The 18,142-nt window shown below is 36.2% G+C and overlaps 2 protein-coding genes across 6 annotated transcripts in view; both read right to left on the minus strand.

The window, feature by feature from the left end:
• Positions 1–2,873: 2,873 nt before the first annotated feature.
• Positions 2,874–8,495, minus strand: tlr8b (toll-like receptor 8b). Of its 2 annotated transcripts, none has more exons than XM_039678217.2 (3): positions 8,429–8,495; positions 7,762–7,920; positions 2,874–6,879 (listed from the first exon to the last, which is right to left on the minus strand). In XM_039678217.2, the coding sequence occupies exon 3, from the start codon at positions 6,853–6,855 to the stop codon at positions 3,811–3,813; it is 3,045 nt and encodes a 1,014-aa protein (XP_039534151.2). In that variant the 5' UTR covers positions 6,856–6,879; positions 7,762–7,920; positions 8,429–8,495; the 3' UTR covers positions 2,874–3,810. The 2 variants fall into 2 exon arrangements, with proteins under 2 accessions (XP_039534151.2, XP_039534152.2); XM_039678218.2 differs by having other exon boundaries at positions 7,880–7,920; positions 8,429–8,490.
• A 5,227-nt stretch (positions 8,496–13,722) lies between these two features.
• mctp1b (multiple C2 domains, transmembrane 1b) overlaps positions 13,723–18,142 on the minus strand; it is a 44,010-nt gene continuing 39,590 nt past the window's right edge. For 2 of the 4 annotated variants that reach the window (XM_039677669.2, XM_039677668.2), the window contains exons 17-20: positions 16,092–16,201; positions 15,907–16,016; positions 15,015–15,112; positions 14,639–14,933 (exon numbers count right to left, since the gene is read on the minus strand). In XM_039677669.2, the coding sequence (XP_039533603.2) occupies positions 14,862–14,933; positions 15,015–15,112; positions 15,907–16,016; positions 16,092–16,201 (390 nt within the window). In that variant the 3' untranslated portion in view covers positions 14,639–14,861. Of the gene's footprint in view, positions 14,934–15,014; positions 15,113–15,906; positions 16,017–16,091; positions 16,202–18,142 lie in introns of those variants that run through there. The other 2 variants (XM_089126134.1, XM_039677671.2) reach the window with 2 other exon arrangements.

Here is an 18,142-nt window from a genome sequence, read left to right on the forward strand (position 1 = left end):
ATTTTAAGATATCACTGTAAGCTCAAAACATGTCTTGAGAGACACCTTGTCTGTGAGTGTGAAACCATCTTGCTTCCTAAAAAAAAATTCTCATTGTGAGGGAAGAAAGTCAGAATTGTGAGATAAAAAGTCGCAATTATCTTTTAAATTGTTTTTATTCTCCGTTGGAAACAAGCTTCCATAAAATATTAGCCTACTTCACTTTAATATAGGTCTACTTTAGTTAAATACCATACGTTATTTTATGACTGAAATAAAAAGTAAGATTGCAAAAGATCTTATCGTGTAGCCTAAAATAGTGATGCAATCGTGTGACGTGATTACGTAGGCTACGTGGTTGTTTAGCCTCTGTAGAGAGTTTTTGTTGAGAGAAATGTATCTATTACCAGTTTGACATTGGCTGCTTCATATTTATTCTTAAAATTAAAACGATGATAGCCGCGGTTGTCCACTACAGAAAAAAAAGGATATTTTTTCATCTTTTTTATTTTCGATAAAGCTGTCAGGTTCGCCCACGCGCGGCCTTTTTTATTGGCGCGAGTTTATGGTAAATGAGCGTGCAGACAGCACATCAAATTCTGAGTCATTTGGCGAAACTGGACGCTTAATTTTTAAGTTTAACCAATGGAGTATTCAATCCAAACCAACACTGCAAGTGTTTACGCCCCTTTGAAAACAACCAAACGCAAGGGAGGTACCTGCATTCACATCACATCACCGAAGACCAACCGTCTCTAAAGGCTACATGTGTGTCATGCGCAGAACGGACCTGTCCTACATCATCCTCAGTTCTTGTGGCAAACTTTTTTTGTAAACATCCAAGGTAAGCACGAATAAGCAACAATCAATGGTTGTGTTCGGAATTGAATGCTTGTACTGGTTATACCACGCAGTTACACTGGCTACAGTTTATTTCCGCAGGCCTATGCTGTACAATAATAAAGCCTACGGTGTAAACATTAGTAGGCCTATACAGTATTGTTTTTTGTTTTACATATTTCATAGCAAACATGATTAGTATGGTAGTATGCCATTCCAAACATAACCATTTTATTTATAAAAAGTCACTTTTAGATAGATATGTCCTACATGAAAACATTTTAATGTACGAATTGAATGAGGTTATTCAAAGCTAACTGACCAAAAATCACACATCTACTTTGGGGGATCCATGAGAAAGAAAGCAAAAGCTTAGGCCCTAAAGTGCATCATATGGAATACTTTCATGAATAAATGGAGTAAACTTAGTCCCTTAATCTTACTGCAAAAAAAATTAATGGCAAAAGTAAGGGGAAATAGTGTAGTGTCATTTAAGACCACAGAAACCGTATAAGAGCTAGCCTAGGTTCCCGTAATGCTGGAAATGAAACTGGTCCATCAGAAGTTTTTATACTTTATTACCATAGAGAGAGTTAGCAGCAGAGTTGTTCTCCAGAACCCACTGCCCTCGCTGTGATCCGCACCTTGTGTCAGCATCACCCTAGATAGAGACATTATTTCTCTCACCCTTTTTTTATACGCCCACGGTTTTCATTTTGCATTCATTTCATTGCCTGGAGTCATGAATTTTTCATCACTGGTTTCATGATGAATAAAAGATGAAAAAGGGTAGGACATAGAGAGCTGGAGTATCTGTGTGTTTGTTTATCGTAACTATGTGAGTCCACAAAAGGCACTGATAAAAATCTGTCACCATGCTGTATCGTTCTCTAGACTGATAAAGTACACCACAGTATTTGCTGTACAAATGTGACTCTGATTTCACCATTACTGAGACTAATGGGAAGTTGTTAAAATTAGTTTAAGAGTGAAGTCAAGTGACTGCATTGGTGGGGAAGGTCATCTTGACACAGAATGCCGAAAATCTCATGGCACATTGGTTTCATGAGATAAGAACTTGGTAATGAGTAATGTCACTTGTTACATTTATCAGATTATTTAGTCATTAGTAAAGAAAAGCAGTACTTTATCACTTTGCACCATAACACCAGTGTTATTTTTTCCAAATATGCAATGTGCATTACTTTTCTATTTATTTAAAGGTGCATTGCGCAACATTTCATGTTAAAAATAGCTGTTTTCTAACCCATACATGCTTAAACAATCGCCTGATGAGCTGAATGAGCCCTTCTCTGATCACTGAGATCGCCTCTATAATCCTGTACAGTGAAATATATAAGAGGGATTCGGGCTCAAATCTGAGACTGGGCGTGACGTCATGCGCGTTCACGCTTGCCTGGCTATGTCTGGCAGGTTCGTGTAGCTATTCGCCGCCGTTCTCCGTATCAGAGAAGACAACTCGAGCGACACAACTCTAGTCAGCTTTCCACAAAAGTAGACGATGGATTCAAAGGGGCTGTTTACACCTGGTCACTTCATGCGTTTTCTGTGATCGGATAGCTATTCGATCGTGAAAAGACCAGGGTGTAAATGCCCTCTGAAACGCGTTAGAGACGGATGAATCCGATCGCTCAAACCACTTGAGGACGTGGTCTGGGCCGCATTCCAGACGAAATTGGACAAGTGTAAATGCATCTGGTTGTTGAAACCAAGCTATATGTCATGTTATTTTAGTCATATATGACGACGCGCATCACCTCAGATGAGCAGCTGAGCTGAGCAAATCAAAGTGAAAGTAAGTCGCAGACGCTTACACTACCATCTTCATTAAAAGTAAAGAAATGAATTGATCTTACCAGGCCTGTTGCCGATCTCTCTTATTGCTGTCTTTGCTGATTTTGAAATTAGCCGATGATTAATAAAATCCAGCTCATATCTGTTGCTTTCGGTGACGTCCACTTCATATCTGTATATGGCGCGGAAAGAGACCGGCTTGTAGTTCATTACAAACCCCAACGCAAACTCTGCGTGAGACAAAGAAAATAAAACTTCAGTCTGTCCAGTGCCAGGCGTCGGAATAAGACGAGAGTCAACATCGGGAAGCTTTCAACAAACGGAGAGATCTCCGGTCTGCTCTAGGGCTCAAACGGGTCCTATACAAAGTGATAACTGAACGTGTTTCCATAATAATTCAATCATAAGTGGATACAGTAAGCACAGGGAGATAGATGGAAACAAAAACCGAAGTTTTCTACTACCCCCGTTTTCCCCTCTCACACACATAAGTGTGTAATTTACTCGAATGCCTTTCCTTTCATATATTTTAAATGACTTGCAGATTTATTACTGTATTACCTCATTATGACTGTAACAAAAGATGTGTGCCGCACAGTGTGCGGCTGATGCTCCTTAGGTTATGAACAGCTCGTGCAAACGTGCGTGTGTGTGTGTGTGTTCCTCCATGAACGCGCACAGCTCTGGTTGCAGTTTCGCTTGTCGCCAGAGGGGGCGTAGTTCTGCAAAAACTCAGAGACTTGCGTTTAGCTCCTTTAATTAGTTGATTTTATTTGCTTAATTTATTTCCGGGAAAAAACATCCCAATGTACAGAAAAATAGGGATTAAGATGCTTGTTGTAGTAAAAGCATAATGGGAATGTAGTTCTAGGGAGTGTGTCTTAATGGAAGAAAAGTTTTCTTTCAATCCATTTTTTGCTCTGGAGAATCTTAAGGTAGCTGATGATCGGAAAACATAACACAAAAGTAACTCAAAACATTACTTTCCTTTAAAAATGTTTGATAGTTTTTATAATGAGAAGCACTTTACTTTTATAAATATACCAATTTGGAACAATACATTTTCAAATAGAAATAAATGTGAAAACTTCCCCAATGCTAACGGTAATCACAAATGGTTCAGGACTCAGGAGGAAGAAGTATTTAAACAGAAAGGTCTAATTTTTTACCAGTTCGTCATCCGCTGAAGTAATTTTTAAACATTTTGCTTTGCACACCTTGACTTTCAAACCTAACTGCGTTTCTCAGGCTCTGCCAGAACCAGCCTTCCGCCGCTGGGTTTCTGGGCCACTCCAGCACACTCTGTCCACACAGGCAGCGCCGCAAGTTTAAGATTCTTGACTGCCGAAGAACCGGCTCCAACAATACCAACACCATCACGTCCACACCCTCTTCCAGAAGCTTTTGCTGCGCTAGGAAAGCCGCCATCTTAAAAATCCCACTGTAAACAAATCCCTCTGTCAACACAAATATCGTCTTCCGACTCCGGTGTATGCTCTGGTTCAGGTTGTCCATGATGGGTGTACCAGGAGTCCAATCTCTTTCTGCCAGACAGAGTGGACGAACTCCTCTTCCTCTATCTTCCAACTCAAAACGCAAGTGGTTCAGTACCCAATCTGCCACCATTGGATCCTTGGTGTCATACATAACAAAGGCATCATAAGTGCAGTCAATCGTCTTCGAGTAATAACTTTTAAGTTTGGCTCTCCAGAAATTATAAATGTAGGATATGTCCCAGTAGAACACATGTATTGCGACAGTTGTAGACATCATGGCAATGATGATAGATGAGGTGAGTACATATAGGATTTGATCAATACCACTGTTGATGCAGGCATTTTTAAAGTCCAGATTGACCATTGGATGTCCCCTTTTGGATTCCGGAAGGTCGCACAAGATGTCCGTTGCTAGACGAGGAAGGACTGTGTCACTTTTCTCTAACCAGAGAATGAAGCCCAGAAGGTCACACGTGCAATGGATAGGGTTTCTCTGCAGGTTCAGTGTGAGTGGGTGGTGATCGTTACCTGTCTGGAAGGATGTTTCACTGATATGTTTTAAGTGGTTGGAAGCAAGGTTAAGGATCATCAAGCTTTTGACATCTTTAAGAAAGCTGTGTTTCAAGGTGACGATCAGATTATGACTCAAGTCTAAGACCCTCAAAGATTTTGTATGTTTTGATAGTTTTCTAGCGACTTTACTCAATTTGTTCTTGCTTAGATCCAGAGTCTCCAACTGGGGTAAATATTTGAGCTGGTCCCACTCAAAATCAGTGAGTGTGTTCCTGCTCATGCCAAGATATTTAAGCGTACATGGAAAATAGCTGAAAATATCGTCCGGTATCTCGGAAAGCTTGTTAAGTGATATATCGAGGTGTGTTAGGTTTGAAAGAGACTTAAAAAGACCTTGGAATCCACGGCCCTTCTTCCACATTATATCTAGTCGATTGGCTTGAAACTGTAGCTCCTTCAGTGAGTCGCTCCGCAGAGTCTTATTGGTCAGCGTATTGATCTCATTCCAACTGAGATTCAGCACTTTAAGGAACTGAAGGTTTTCCAGGAATGTCAGAGTGCTCCTAACACCCGCCACCTCAAAGTAATGATTGTTGTAACTCAAATCCAATACTTCTAATTCTTTCAGTTCATTCAGTGCTGAATCTGAACGCATGTAGACTCGGTTGTGAGACAAGTCAAGGTACTTCAGATTGGGAAAGTGAGCAAACTCTGTCCCATTGAAATATGAAGCAATGAAGTTGGAGGAAAGATTGAGGCAAGTGATATTCTCTGCTCCTGTGAAGAAAATTTGATTCATTTGGTAAATGTTGTTCCTACTGAGGTCCAAAACTGGTCCTGTTGCCAGACACTCAGGTTTGGTAAACGGTGGGTAATGGCGAAACTCTTCATTTGTGTGAATGTAGGGGCCTTCACGGCGGTTTCCCTCATCGTCATCAGTAAGAACGCTACTTCTACACTCTCGTCTGCGAATAGAACCTGTAAATGTTAGCCTGTTGTCAATCAGCGAAATCAAAGACAGGTTGTGAAAGTTCCTGAACACTGATAGATTGACATGTTGGAGAAAGTTGACTCCCAAGTTTAGAACGGATAGGTTTCTCAAACCGAAGAGAGGTCGGAGATCTTCCTCACAAAGATTATGGAAATTGTAGCCTTCCATGTGAAGTGCTTGCATTGATTTCAATCTAGCAAAGCCTTTTGAGAGTTTCATTCTTGGGTAAAATGTTTGAGATGGATTGTTGTATGAGAAATCTACAACTTCCACTTGTGGGAGGACATTTAAGAATTTTCCGCTTTCAAATTCACTAATCAATGAGTTGAAAGAAAGATACAAGTACTTTAACATAGGAAGATTCCGGAACCATGACGAGTTAATTGTTTGTAAGGAATTTCCAGACAGTCGTAGGTCTTGCAGTTGGGAAAGTTCACTGAAAGCATCCGGATGAATCTGTAGAGCGTTATTCTTTGTCTGACAGGTAGTGCATGGGAAAGGAGCGGTAAAACAAAACGGACAGTTTCCAGATAAATCAAGCACTCTCAGGTTTGTTAGACTGTTCAGGTCAGACGCATGAACTTGCTCAATCCTGTTTAAGAGAAGTGAGAGTTTTTGGAGGGATCTGGGTAAAGCAGACGGTATTTTCTGTATTCTATTTTTGGACAGTTCTAGCACAGTTAGATTCAAATCTTGAAATGTTTCATTGTGAATTGTCAGTTCTATACTTGCATCGTGATAGCAGTTCTTATCTAATGTCAAAACATTGAGTTTCTTTGTTCCTACAAAGTCTGATGGTCCAATTTTCTTGATACGGTTCGATTTGAGGCTCAGCCGTTGCAGTCCAGGAGGGAGGTCTCTAGGAATTGCTGAAATCATATTATCGTCGAGTAGCAAAGTCTCCAAGTTAGCCAAACTTGAGAAAATCCCATGGTCTTTATCAAGGCATTTTTCAATTTGATTCTTTCTGAGGTTTATCTTTGTAACTTTAGTCAGATTCCAGAAGGCATCCTTTGGGAGGTAATGTATTTCATTGTTCGCAAAGTCTAGTTCAGTTGTATTCCAGATCAGGTTTTTCGGGATTCTTTTCAAAGATCTTTCTGAACAGTCCAAGACGACAGAGCTGTTGTTAAGCTTTACATCACATGGAAGCTTTCTCCAAGCCCAACTGAGGCCTTGAGACGAATGGGCGGCACATATCAAAATGAACACAAATATCATTTTCTTGAGATTGTGGAGAGACTCCTGTGAATGAGAGGACGTATTAATTGAGAGAATCCATTATTCACACAGTAGTTACTTTCTGAAGCACAGTCGTAAAGAGCAGGGAATTACATTGTTAAATGCAAACTAAACGTAGTGGGAAAAAGGGCATAAGACTGACATGACTAACCATGACATGACATATGTCTTGAATATGAAGTAGGGTTTAGGCATGTTTATGACAACTGTCATTAAGTGTCATTCGCTCAATAATGACATTTTGAATGCAAATATGACATTGTCTTTGTCATGACATCTTGACATAAACCATAACATCATAACCTGTCAGTGTCTTTGTCATGACAACTTGACAAAATTAAGTTAAACAGTCATGTGGTTGGCTTTGACATTGGCTGTCATGAGGCCATTATAACTGTGTCATCATGAATATTTTTAGTGACCTCAACTTCAGTGGTACTAATTGAATTTGTCATTAAAAAGTTATAATGGCTTCATGACAGGCAATGTCAAAACCAACCACCTGATAGTTTAATGTTATGTTAACCAATAAAGCTAGGTGGTTTCTTAAGTTTGATATTTAATCATGTTTATGACAGGTTGTGTTGTCTTAGTAATGTCAAGTTGTCATGACAAAGACACTGACAGGTTATGACGTATTGGTTTATGTCAAGGTGTCATAAACAAAGACATCTCAAACAATGTCGTATTTGCATTAAAAATGTCATAACTGACCGAATGACACTTAATGACATTTGTCACAAACATGCATAGAACGTCCTTCATATTCATAATAACTCATGTCATGATAATGAAGGTGTCATGTTAGTCTTATGCACACCCCTTCAAGTAAAGTCTTACCAAAAAAAAATACCCATATCAACTCAAATTGGAGGAGAAACATACCCTATATCTTGTTGTTGGTATCAAAGGATTTGCATCCAATCAAACTCTATAGCATTTTAGTGCAGATACTTCTGTCACTTGGTTAAAAAAAAGCGAGTCAAATTGGGTATATGCCAACCTGGACAGGTGTGCTCTCATCCTCAACGTCTCAAGTTTTATCTGGAAAACAAGAAAGATACTGATACAAATGTTTTTGAAGTATAGAGAGATTATGGAAAGTATTGAAAATAAAATGTGTTGCAAGTGTTTACTTGTTATAGAACCAAAATATTATTGAACACTACACTTTAGTTTGGGCTCTGTAAGATTGTTTAATGGTTTTGAAAAAAGTGTCTTATTCTCACAAGGCTGCATTTATTTGATGAATAGAAAACAGTGAAACAGAAATATTGTGAAATACTATTACAATTTAAAATAACTGTTTTCTATTTTCATATATTTTAAATGTTAATTTACGTCTGTGATGGAAAAGCTGATTTTTTTTTAGCAGCCATTACAGTGTTACACTATCCTTCAGGAATCATTCTCTGCTGGTTTGGTGCTCAAAAACATTTCTTATTATTTTCAGTGTTTTTTATATCAATTTAAAGCACTTTTTAAAAAACAATCTGATCCCAAAATTTTGATCGGCTGCGTAGTTGAATAACAGATCAGAAAGTGTGCTTACCAGAGCGGTCCGTATAAAGGAAAGGCACGGTTAAGGGATATCTGTCAGCTTTTTTAACTGACTGTAGTTCCCCCTTTCAATTTTCAGAATGCTTCCTTATTTTTTATCTGAACCAAAGAAATACAGTTCTAATCTGTGTGCCTTAAAGGGATAGTTCACCTAAAAAAAAAAAAATTAGCGTTGTCATTGTTTGAACCCTATTGACATTCATTGTAGGCAAAAACAATTAAACATTTTCCAAATATATTATTTTGTGTTCCATAGAAGAACATGAGGGTGAGCAAATGATTCAGAATTCCCTATTTTATATATTCACGGCTATTTTTGAATGATTGTCAATGAAGAAAGACAGTTTGCTGTCATGTTCTGGACCTGAAAGGGATACTCCACCATTTTTCTTTCATTTTAAACTATGTTATTGAGTACGATTGAGTGCACGCACTGAGACGAGAGAGGTATGTATCAACTCATCATAGTTAAGGGAATGACATAGTTTAATATGAAAAAACGGTGGAGTATTAACTAAACCTTGGGCTTGGTTGAGGAAATTATGGGTTTTTCTCATATTTTCTCAGTTCCTAGTAAAAGAATTTTAATTGGGCCAAACTTGTGTTTATTATCCTTCAACAATTTGCAGAAAATGACTGCTAATGACAGGCGTATTAAGTACCTAAAACCTAAAGAATACTTAACTCTCAACTCAAAGACAACAGTAATCCTTTCTTAACCTTCTAATCCTACTTGATCCGGTACGTCAGATCTACTATCTTCGATTGAAACAGTAACATTGTGAGCATTGCCAGCAGATCTAAACAATAACCTAATCTGCAAACACTCAGCAGTCTGTTTCTTCTGTTTGCACAGCTCTCCAGCTACGGCTAAAATCCCCCCAATCAGCGCTGCAGACACCGGGAGTATGCAAGACCAGACTGGCACTCATCGCATGCGGAGCGGCGAGTGCATTAGTATGCCGTGGAGAAACACAGTGACTGTGAGTGGACACTCCAGCAATTAGATGCATAGCACTTTGTGTGAACCCGCAGAGGTGCCAGTGCTCATATTCTGCTCAGCACCTGGGGGCAGCTTTCATGCATTGCTTTCCAACCGCTGCTACGTGTTCCACATACAGATCGGACCATTATTAATTTTAAATGTGTTGTATCCATGCCACAGTCTTTGGTATTTCTGATCAGTAGGGATGAGGTATGGAGATGAACAAGGCATGGCGTGTTTTACTTTGTAATTTGTTGCTTTGCTCGTTTCAGCATCATGCATTGCGTTAGTGCTGGATGTCATTTTTTTTTTTTTTTTGTGCAGCGTTGACATAAGTTAGATTAAAGTGTTACCACTTTGTACCTAAGAGGAGCAAACAAACCTCATGAGACGTGCTGCTGCTACTACTTCTTTCAGCATATAAGCCAATCTTTACACAATGAGTTGAATCCCGGTATATACAATCTTGACACTGATTTCTAGGTTGCATCCTGCACTTTTCACCTTTTTCCACCCTTTATGATCCGGTGGGGTATCTGAGCCTGAGGGGGTGTTGAATCCTGCCCGGGGCGTTATGTTTGAGTTGTGTAGGGATGAGCTTCTAGCCCTTGAAGGATAATGAACTGCAGTTCAATAGTATTGGTGAGTTGCACAGGAGAAGAGTATACATTGTGCTTGCACAAAGCTATGTTTTAGTTTTGTGTTCGTGAGTGGGTTTCCAGATAGCAAGCAGGGATATGATGAATCTTGATTGATGACTTGTGGATGTTTTCTTTCCGCTTGTTTTTAAACTGTATATTAATTCATATTTCCAATACAGTCAATATTCAATATCAGTATTCGGTCAATATAGGCAGGTTAATCTCACAAAATGTCAAGATCATATTTTGAAACCAAATTCACAAGAAAATAAATTAGTTATATTTTATAAAATTATATTTTGCTAAAATGCAAAATCCCCCATACAGTATGTGGCATGGATACAACACCCAATTAAGCACATTTCCCCTTATTTAATTTCATTGATGCAACACAAAAAGTCTAATTACTGCAATTTAAATTATATACAAAATAGACATCAAATAAGCTTTAGTTAGACAGTTTCTGCTCATATGATAAATATATAGTATGTTTTGTCAAAAATAAACTAATCAACTGTGATCCAATGCAAGCTAATGCAATGCACATATCAAAATAATGAATCATTAACTTTGAAATTTGTATGATAAAATACTTTATATGGAAAAATAATTTTCTTTTCAAGATGTTTCCAACTCTAACTTTGAACCAATTCTACACAATTGCCCATATATATTATACATGATGAGGGGTGGCCTTTCGCATATTGCCTTGGCAAACAAAAAATGTTTTTCATAGTATAACCCAATTCACAGTTTTATGTGAAAGATTAGGCAGGATGATTTTCAGATCATTTTGAAGAAAAAACTCTAGACCACAACATCCATTAGTCAAAAGTATTGTGGATGCATATTTCGTATGTGTTTTGTGGCCTTATTTCAGAAACTTTCATTTTTAGTTTTTTTCAATAACGCATAACCAATATTCTCTCAGAAATACAAACATGTACATACATGTTGCTCACATATTATGGTAGCCCTGTTTCTGCTAAATATAGTGTAATTTCACCTGTGCCATTAATATGTTTATAAGCAACTGAAACAATTACAAATGTCAGGGCATGTCAGAACATCTCAAGGACCCCAAATACACCCTAGACCTCAGAGGGTTAATATTGATTAATCATGATATATATGCACATATTATAACAAAAACTTTTGTTAGATGCGATTAGTCAATTTGACAGCACTAGTGTATGTGTGTGTGTATGTGTGTATATATATATATATATATATATATATATATATATATATACTGTATATATACATGCAATTTATTAATTTGATTTCAATTTCAAAATATATATAAAAACAATAGAATAAAACATTGTATACTTGCGTAATGAAAAATGTATGGTCCAAATGTGGGCTTTATTTTGTTAATGTAACATATAATGTCTAATTTTTCCTTTAGATTTGAAAGGAAATGTGACCTGAACATGTTTTCTTGAGTCACCCAGAGATCGCTGAAAATGCAAAAACCGACATAGCAGTCAAGTCTTTAAATATAGATCTGTTGTTGAACTTGACATTAATTGTGCAATAGCAACTTCTCTTTGTTAGGAAAGTTAGGCACTTACATTATTGACTGTAGTACCATAAAAACATACGTTTTTGTTCCTTTGTACTGATTGTATAGCTGAGTTTACCCAACCATCTGTGTTCTCCTTGATCTTTAAACCATCAATGGAAACACTGGTGAATTTCATTGGTCTTTATTAAAGTGCAGTGAGAAGGGAAACCCACAACCGTTTTAAATTCTCATTAATCTCTTTTAAAAGCCCAGGCCATAGGAGAGACTGCTCTTTTGCTACTTTAAAAAGATGCCCTTCATAGCTCAATTAGTCTGTCCTGATTCCCAAAGAAGCATTTATTAATAAGGCAGAGATTAAAGAAACTAATTATAAACCTTTCATTTGTAACTGGGAGATGGACCCTCCAGTTGCCCATATGAACGTGTTAATGTAGACACAAAACTCCACCTGATGACTCATTCATTATCTCTTACTGTCCCTCCCTGAAAAATGCATCACTTCACACACACTGTATCTCTAATCTGGATTAGTTAATTGGATGCTCTTGCACAAATGATTAACAATCTACATTTTACACAAGGAGTAAATACTGGATTATGCAATGCCATATGCACTCTAAACCCCTTGGCACCATGTTTAATTGCATGTATTAATTTGTTTTTAATTAATGAATTTTATTTTCTTCTTTGGGGTGCGGTCAACATGAAATCAAAATGGTCCCTATTTACTAATGTGGCATTGGTGCATATTGTGGCAAATAAAAAAAAAGCCATATTGAGTGTTATAAAATGATAAAATGTGATTTCTTATAAATACAAAATAAGAATACTAAATACAAAAACATAAAGAACCATAAGTTCACAGAGAGAGGTTTTCATTGGTTGGTTCCAGCCTTGTATGAACATGCAAAGTCAAAGCTATTGCTTTTTTTTCTTTGAATCAGCACAAATGTTGGAAATTGTATAAAGTTTTCCAACAAATAATTATTATTCTCCTCGAGTACATCTGGTTAAGAATTGTACATGCTCATATACCATAAAGAAACATTTCATCTTATTAACAAGCAACATAATGTACAAATATTACAAAAAAATACAATTTCATCATTTATCATATAGCATAAAGGCCATTAAACACTGAGTCCAAAATTTTCATATGCGTTTTTTCGTATTCGTGATTCGGTGGCTCTGAATTTTCAAAACACCATTCAAACACCATTCAAACTGTTTGCTACAGATGCGAAAAACGCATAAAATCAAACATGATTCGATTTTTTTTTTTTTATTATTTATTTATTTTTATGAAGGACGAAAGTTTCGGAGGCAGTGTGCAAACGTGATTGACATAACGTGAGGTCATATTTACTTTTTAACGTGCAGAATTTTCGGACTCGGTGTGCAATGGCCTTAACTGTCAACGTCCAGACAAACAAAAATAATGTTTCCATATTGTATATTTACAGTCACTTTTTTTCCATGCACACACATATTATTTCGATTCAGATGCACAGCATGCAGTTTCTCCATAAAATATGTGCTTGTGGATAAAATAATTATGATATGAACAGCAACCGCAATGGTGCAAAGTTCACTGTAAAGTTTTGGCAATGGTTTCTAGTTGAACCAGTGGCATACTCCACATTCAGTTGTGCAGAAGTTTGTGAAAGCTAAACACTCTCAAGCTGTTACTTTTGCACTCAACACCACATTATATAGACTCAACTGATTGAAAAAATAACATTTAAAAAGACTAATTTGTTGGAGCTATGACCAAGTGTAGGCACATGTTTTTTGAGGCGCTCACGTGGGCTACACAAGTTCAAATTCGGCTTGTAACGTTTTCCCCCACTGTGCTCTCCTTTTATAAAAATCTTCAAGACACTGATTGTGAGTAAAAATGGGCATATAAATAATAAAAGTACATTTTTGAACAACAATTGATTTTTTGTGCTATTATATTTGTGCAATTTACTTAAAGGAGTGTTCACTTTTAAAAAACCTTTTGCTGATAATTTACTCACCCCCATGTCATCCAAGATGTCCATGTCTTTCTTTCTTCAGTCGAAAAGAAATTAAGGTTTTTGATGATAACATTCCAGGATTTTTCTCCATATAATGGACTTCAATGGGAAACAAACAGTTCAAGGTCCAAAAGACAGTTTCAGTGCAAACTGTTCAAAGGGCTTTAAATGATTACAAACGATGAATGGGCTCTATGCACAGCGTTATTTCCGGTGAAGGATTAAGGATGCCCGATAACTTCCGCCGATCATAGAGTCCAATGCAATACCGAGAATTTATATTGAATTTTATACTCCATGGTTATACTAATGAAACGTTAGTCACAAAAACAGATAAAACAGACACCCCTCGTTGTGTTTATGCTTCTTTTTAAAATTATATTAAATAAACATAACTATATATAAAATTACATCTAAACGTATGTAGGTTTCGTTTCAAAGACGGGAGGACAGTAAATATTGAAGACTCTGCCATAATCCCGTTTTCTCCGGTTTTCCTCCGCTTTAATCTACACAACCGGAAATGGACGAGCATCCTTACGTCAAATGCGGAACTTATGCGTGCATATAGCCCATAAGGGTCTTATCAAGCGAAACGATCGCTCATTTAAAAAAAAAATGAAAAAAGTTTGTTTTATAAGCTCAAATGTTCGCCTTGCTCTGTTCTGTGATGCGCGTGACTCTCCTGTTCAATCTCGAACTCAAAATGAACTGATCTTTTTGAGTCAATTCGTTCATTTCGTTCATTGAATGAACCAAATTACACGAAAAAAGATTCGTTCATTTTGATAAACGAGTTTGAACAGGAGAGTCACGAACGCGCATCACAGAACAGAGCAAGGCGATTTAAGCTTACAAAACTTAAACTTTTGTATTTATTTTTGAAATGACCGATTGTTTCGCAAGATTGTCTGAAGTCGTTTAAAGCCCTTTGAAGCTGCACTGAAACTGTCGTTTGGATCTTGAACCGTTTGGTTCCCATTGAAGTCCATTATATGGAGAAAAATCCTGGAATGTTTTCATCAAAAACCTTAATTTCTTTTCGACTGAAGAAAGAATGACGTGGACATCTTGGGTGACATGGGGGTGAGTGAATTATCAGCAAAAGGTTTTTAAAAGTGAACTACTCCTTTAAACAATGATAGATACGGTATAAATATTTCTTTCTTTTTAAAACAATCTCCTTTTTAAAGTTTTTGCACAGTGTAGCAGTTCTTTGGAGGCTGTTGAATAGAAATGTAAAGCATCTATCTGGGGTTGCTCCTCCTTTTCCTGCTGGGACTCTGAGTGTTCTCCGGTTTGAGCTCTTTGTAGTGAACCTGAAGAGGAGATTTTGCACAAATGAGTCGCGAATCATGTTCTAAAGAATGAAAATACCTCACTTATCATCAATTCCTTACCATCTGAATGTCTGATGGAACTCTAGACAGGAAGTCCAACAGCTCGTTGTTAGCAATGCTGTAGGGGTCCCGCAGTTTTTTGGTGAATTTATTGATACCTGTGTGGGACATGCATACTGTTCATATCCTAGTAAATCACCTGAATGCAAGAACATGGCTTGTGTAAAAGTCTTCAGAGTAGGGATGCACCGATATGATAATTTTATACCGATAACCGATAATTCTTTACAGTTGAAAGCCGATAAACGATATATTGACCGATAAATCTAAATAAAACAAAAGTCTCACCATTAAAATCCATGTCCCAAGCACACAATTATGTTCTCATTCTAATTTTATGTAGCCAATATGAAACATGTTGCACTTGTATTTTCCTTTTTTGAAGCGATTTCAATCATACACTCAAAAAAAAAAATGCCAAATTTGGGTCAAATATGGACAAACCCAAATGTTGGGTTAAAAATGTTATTTCGAATTTTAACCCAACTTCAACTTTCTCTTTCAACTGTAATTTTTTTAATTAAAATTTTAACCCAACATTTGGGTTTCTCCATATTTGACCCAAATTTGTATTGAAAATTGTGTATTGCAATTTCAAGTGTCTCAGCTGAAGGAAATAATCCATTATTTATCGGCTTTAATAAATCGGGCAAATTATTTTTATTGGCCAGATAACTATAACATTAAAAATGAACATATATCGGCCGGTGCTGATATATTGTGCATCCCTACTTGAAAATGCATCTGATCTAGATCAACCAAACACATGTAGTTTTGGACTTCTACATCTAAAAATGACTATACAGTTATTCTTTTCAACAGACTAAGCAATCATTTGAATTTTAAACCATTGGAAAAGTGTTTAATACAAAAGAGCAATAGGATTTCTCACCCCAGACCAGCACAATGTACCGTAGTGGGATGAAGTATATTATCGTGGCAACGGCACATAGCACTGTTATGGCTAACCAGCTCAGAAAAGGTACAGACCAGTTAAACGTGCTAAAAAAGAAAGGGACAGCATGAGAATTAATATAAATAATGTATTAATTACATAATAATATCCAAACTTCTCACTTCTTCACTCGTTCCCCAAAGCAGGCCACTTGATCCAGAGCGTTCTGAACAGTTATGATCACATCTTGAACCGCGTAGAATTTGTCCAAGAAGCCCTTTTTTTCCGAGTCCTGTTGTTTGAGTGCACAACACACGGCTGGTTAGAGTTCATTTTGAGTCGCATGTATGACAGTTGTGCTTTGGTCTGCAGGAAATCGTCCAGCAAGGTAATATGAGTTTAGTTGTTTTGGGAAATGAAAGACGTGGGGGTGGGGAAGCTTTTGTTTGCTAGCTGGTGTCTCTTCTCTTTAGACTAAAAGGTTAGTTGGTGTAGCTAAACACAAAAGCAGCGAGTCTCCAATCCCAACCGCAGCTTCATTAATATGGAAAAGAGGGCCTCTGAATCACACACAAGTCCTTGGAACCAAACAGAATCATATTAAACATTAGATCTGAATTCATCTCAATCAAATTCTAATGGAAATCTTAAAAGTTACGGCCAATCAAATTCCTCTCCTGGTGTTGGTTTTTCTAATTGCTCTTAGCGTTTTTGAGTATGTTATAGTGTTGAGAAATGAAATTAAGTTTTATTCTGAGAAAAAAAAAAACTTAAATATATTTTAAGTTTTATTCTGAAGACCAAAAACATAAATATATTTGTGTTGGATTTTCTAATTGCTCTTAGCGTTTTTGAGTATGTTACAGTGTTGAGAAATTAAATTAAGTTTTATTCTGAGAAAAAAAAACTTAAATATATTTTAAGTTTTATTCTGGGGACCAAAAACATAAATATATTTGTGTTGGATTTTCTAATTGTTCTTAGCGTTTTTGAGTATGTTACAGTGTTGAGAAATTAAATTTTAAGTTTTATTCTGAGAAAAAAAAAATTAAATATATTTTAAGTTTTATTCTGAGGACCAAAAACATAAAATTTCATTTCTCAACACTATAACATCAAAAACACTAAGAACAATTAGAAAATCCAACACAAATATATTTATGTTTTTGGTCCTCAGAATAAAACTTACAATATATTTAATTTTTTTTTTCTCAGAATAAAACTTAATTTAATTTCTCAACACTATAACATACTCAAAAACACTAAGAACAATTAGAAAATCCAACACAAATATATTTAAGTTTTATTCTGAGAAAAAAAATATATATTGTAAGTTTTATTCTGAGGACCAAAAACATAAATATATTTGTGTTGGATTTTCAAATTGTTCTTAGCGTTTTTGAGTATGTTATAGTGTTTAGAAATAAATTTTTAAGTTTTATTCTGAGAAAAAAAAAAATTAAATATATTTTAAGTTTTATTCTGAGGACCAAAAACATAAATATATTTTCAATAGCAAGACGCAAAATAGTCAGGCTGCAATTCCATTTTCTAGTAAATGTCCCCAGGCATAACAATAAATAAGTTACTACTGAATAATACAGATAACTGGTAATGTTAATGTACAGTTAATAGTAAAGTAACACGAGAGGCAGTTCGGTATATGGATTTAATATAATGATCAATAAACAATTCCACTGTTCAAGAGTTTGGGAAGATTTTTTTAAAAGACATTAATAATTTTATTGAAAATTTATTGGGACAATTTATCAAAATTGACAGTAAAGACATTTATAACATTACAAAAAATAATAATTTCAAATAAAAAAGCTGTTTTTAACTTTATATTTTATCAAAGAATCCTGACAACGTGTCAGTTTCCGCAGAAATATGAAGCAGCACGACTGATAATAATCAGAAATGTTTCTTGAGCATCAAATCAGCATATCAGAATCATGTGACACTAAATAATAATATTTCACAATATTACTGTATTTTCATCACATAAATGCAGCCTTGGTGAGCAGAAGAGACTTCATTCAACAACAACATGAAAAAACCTTACCGACCCCGAACGTTTTTAAACTGAAGTCCAAAAAGGAAGAGCCCCTCAATATCTCCTGCCCCAACTTCCTGTGTCAACATGTGATTTTTAATCACACAATTGTATTGGGTATTTAATGTTTCAATCAAATATTCTCGCTTAAAACAATGCTAGCTTGTGTTTTTCATC

The sequence above is a fragment of the Pimephales promelas genome, chromosome 23, assembly GCF_988280905.1.
Source record: "Pimephales promelas chromosome 23, fPimPro1.hap1.1, whole genome shotgun sequence".
Taxonomy (NCBI): domain Eukaryota; kingdom Metazoa; phylum Chordata; class Actinopteri; order Cypriniformes; family Leuciscidae; genus Pimephales; species Pimephales promelas.

Coding starts and splice junctions, on each gene's coding strand:
- tlr8b (XM_039678217.2), bottom strand. CDS start 6,855: ATGATATTTGTGTTCATTTTGATATGTGCCGCCCATTCGTCTCAAGGC.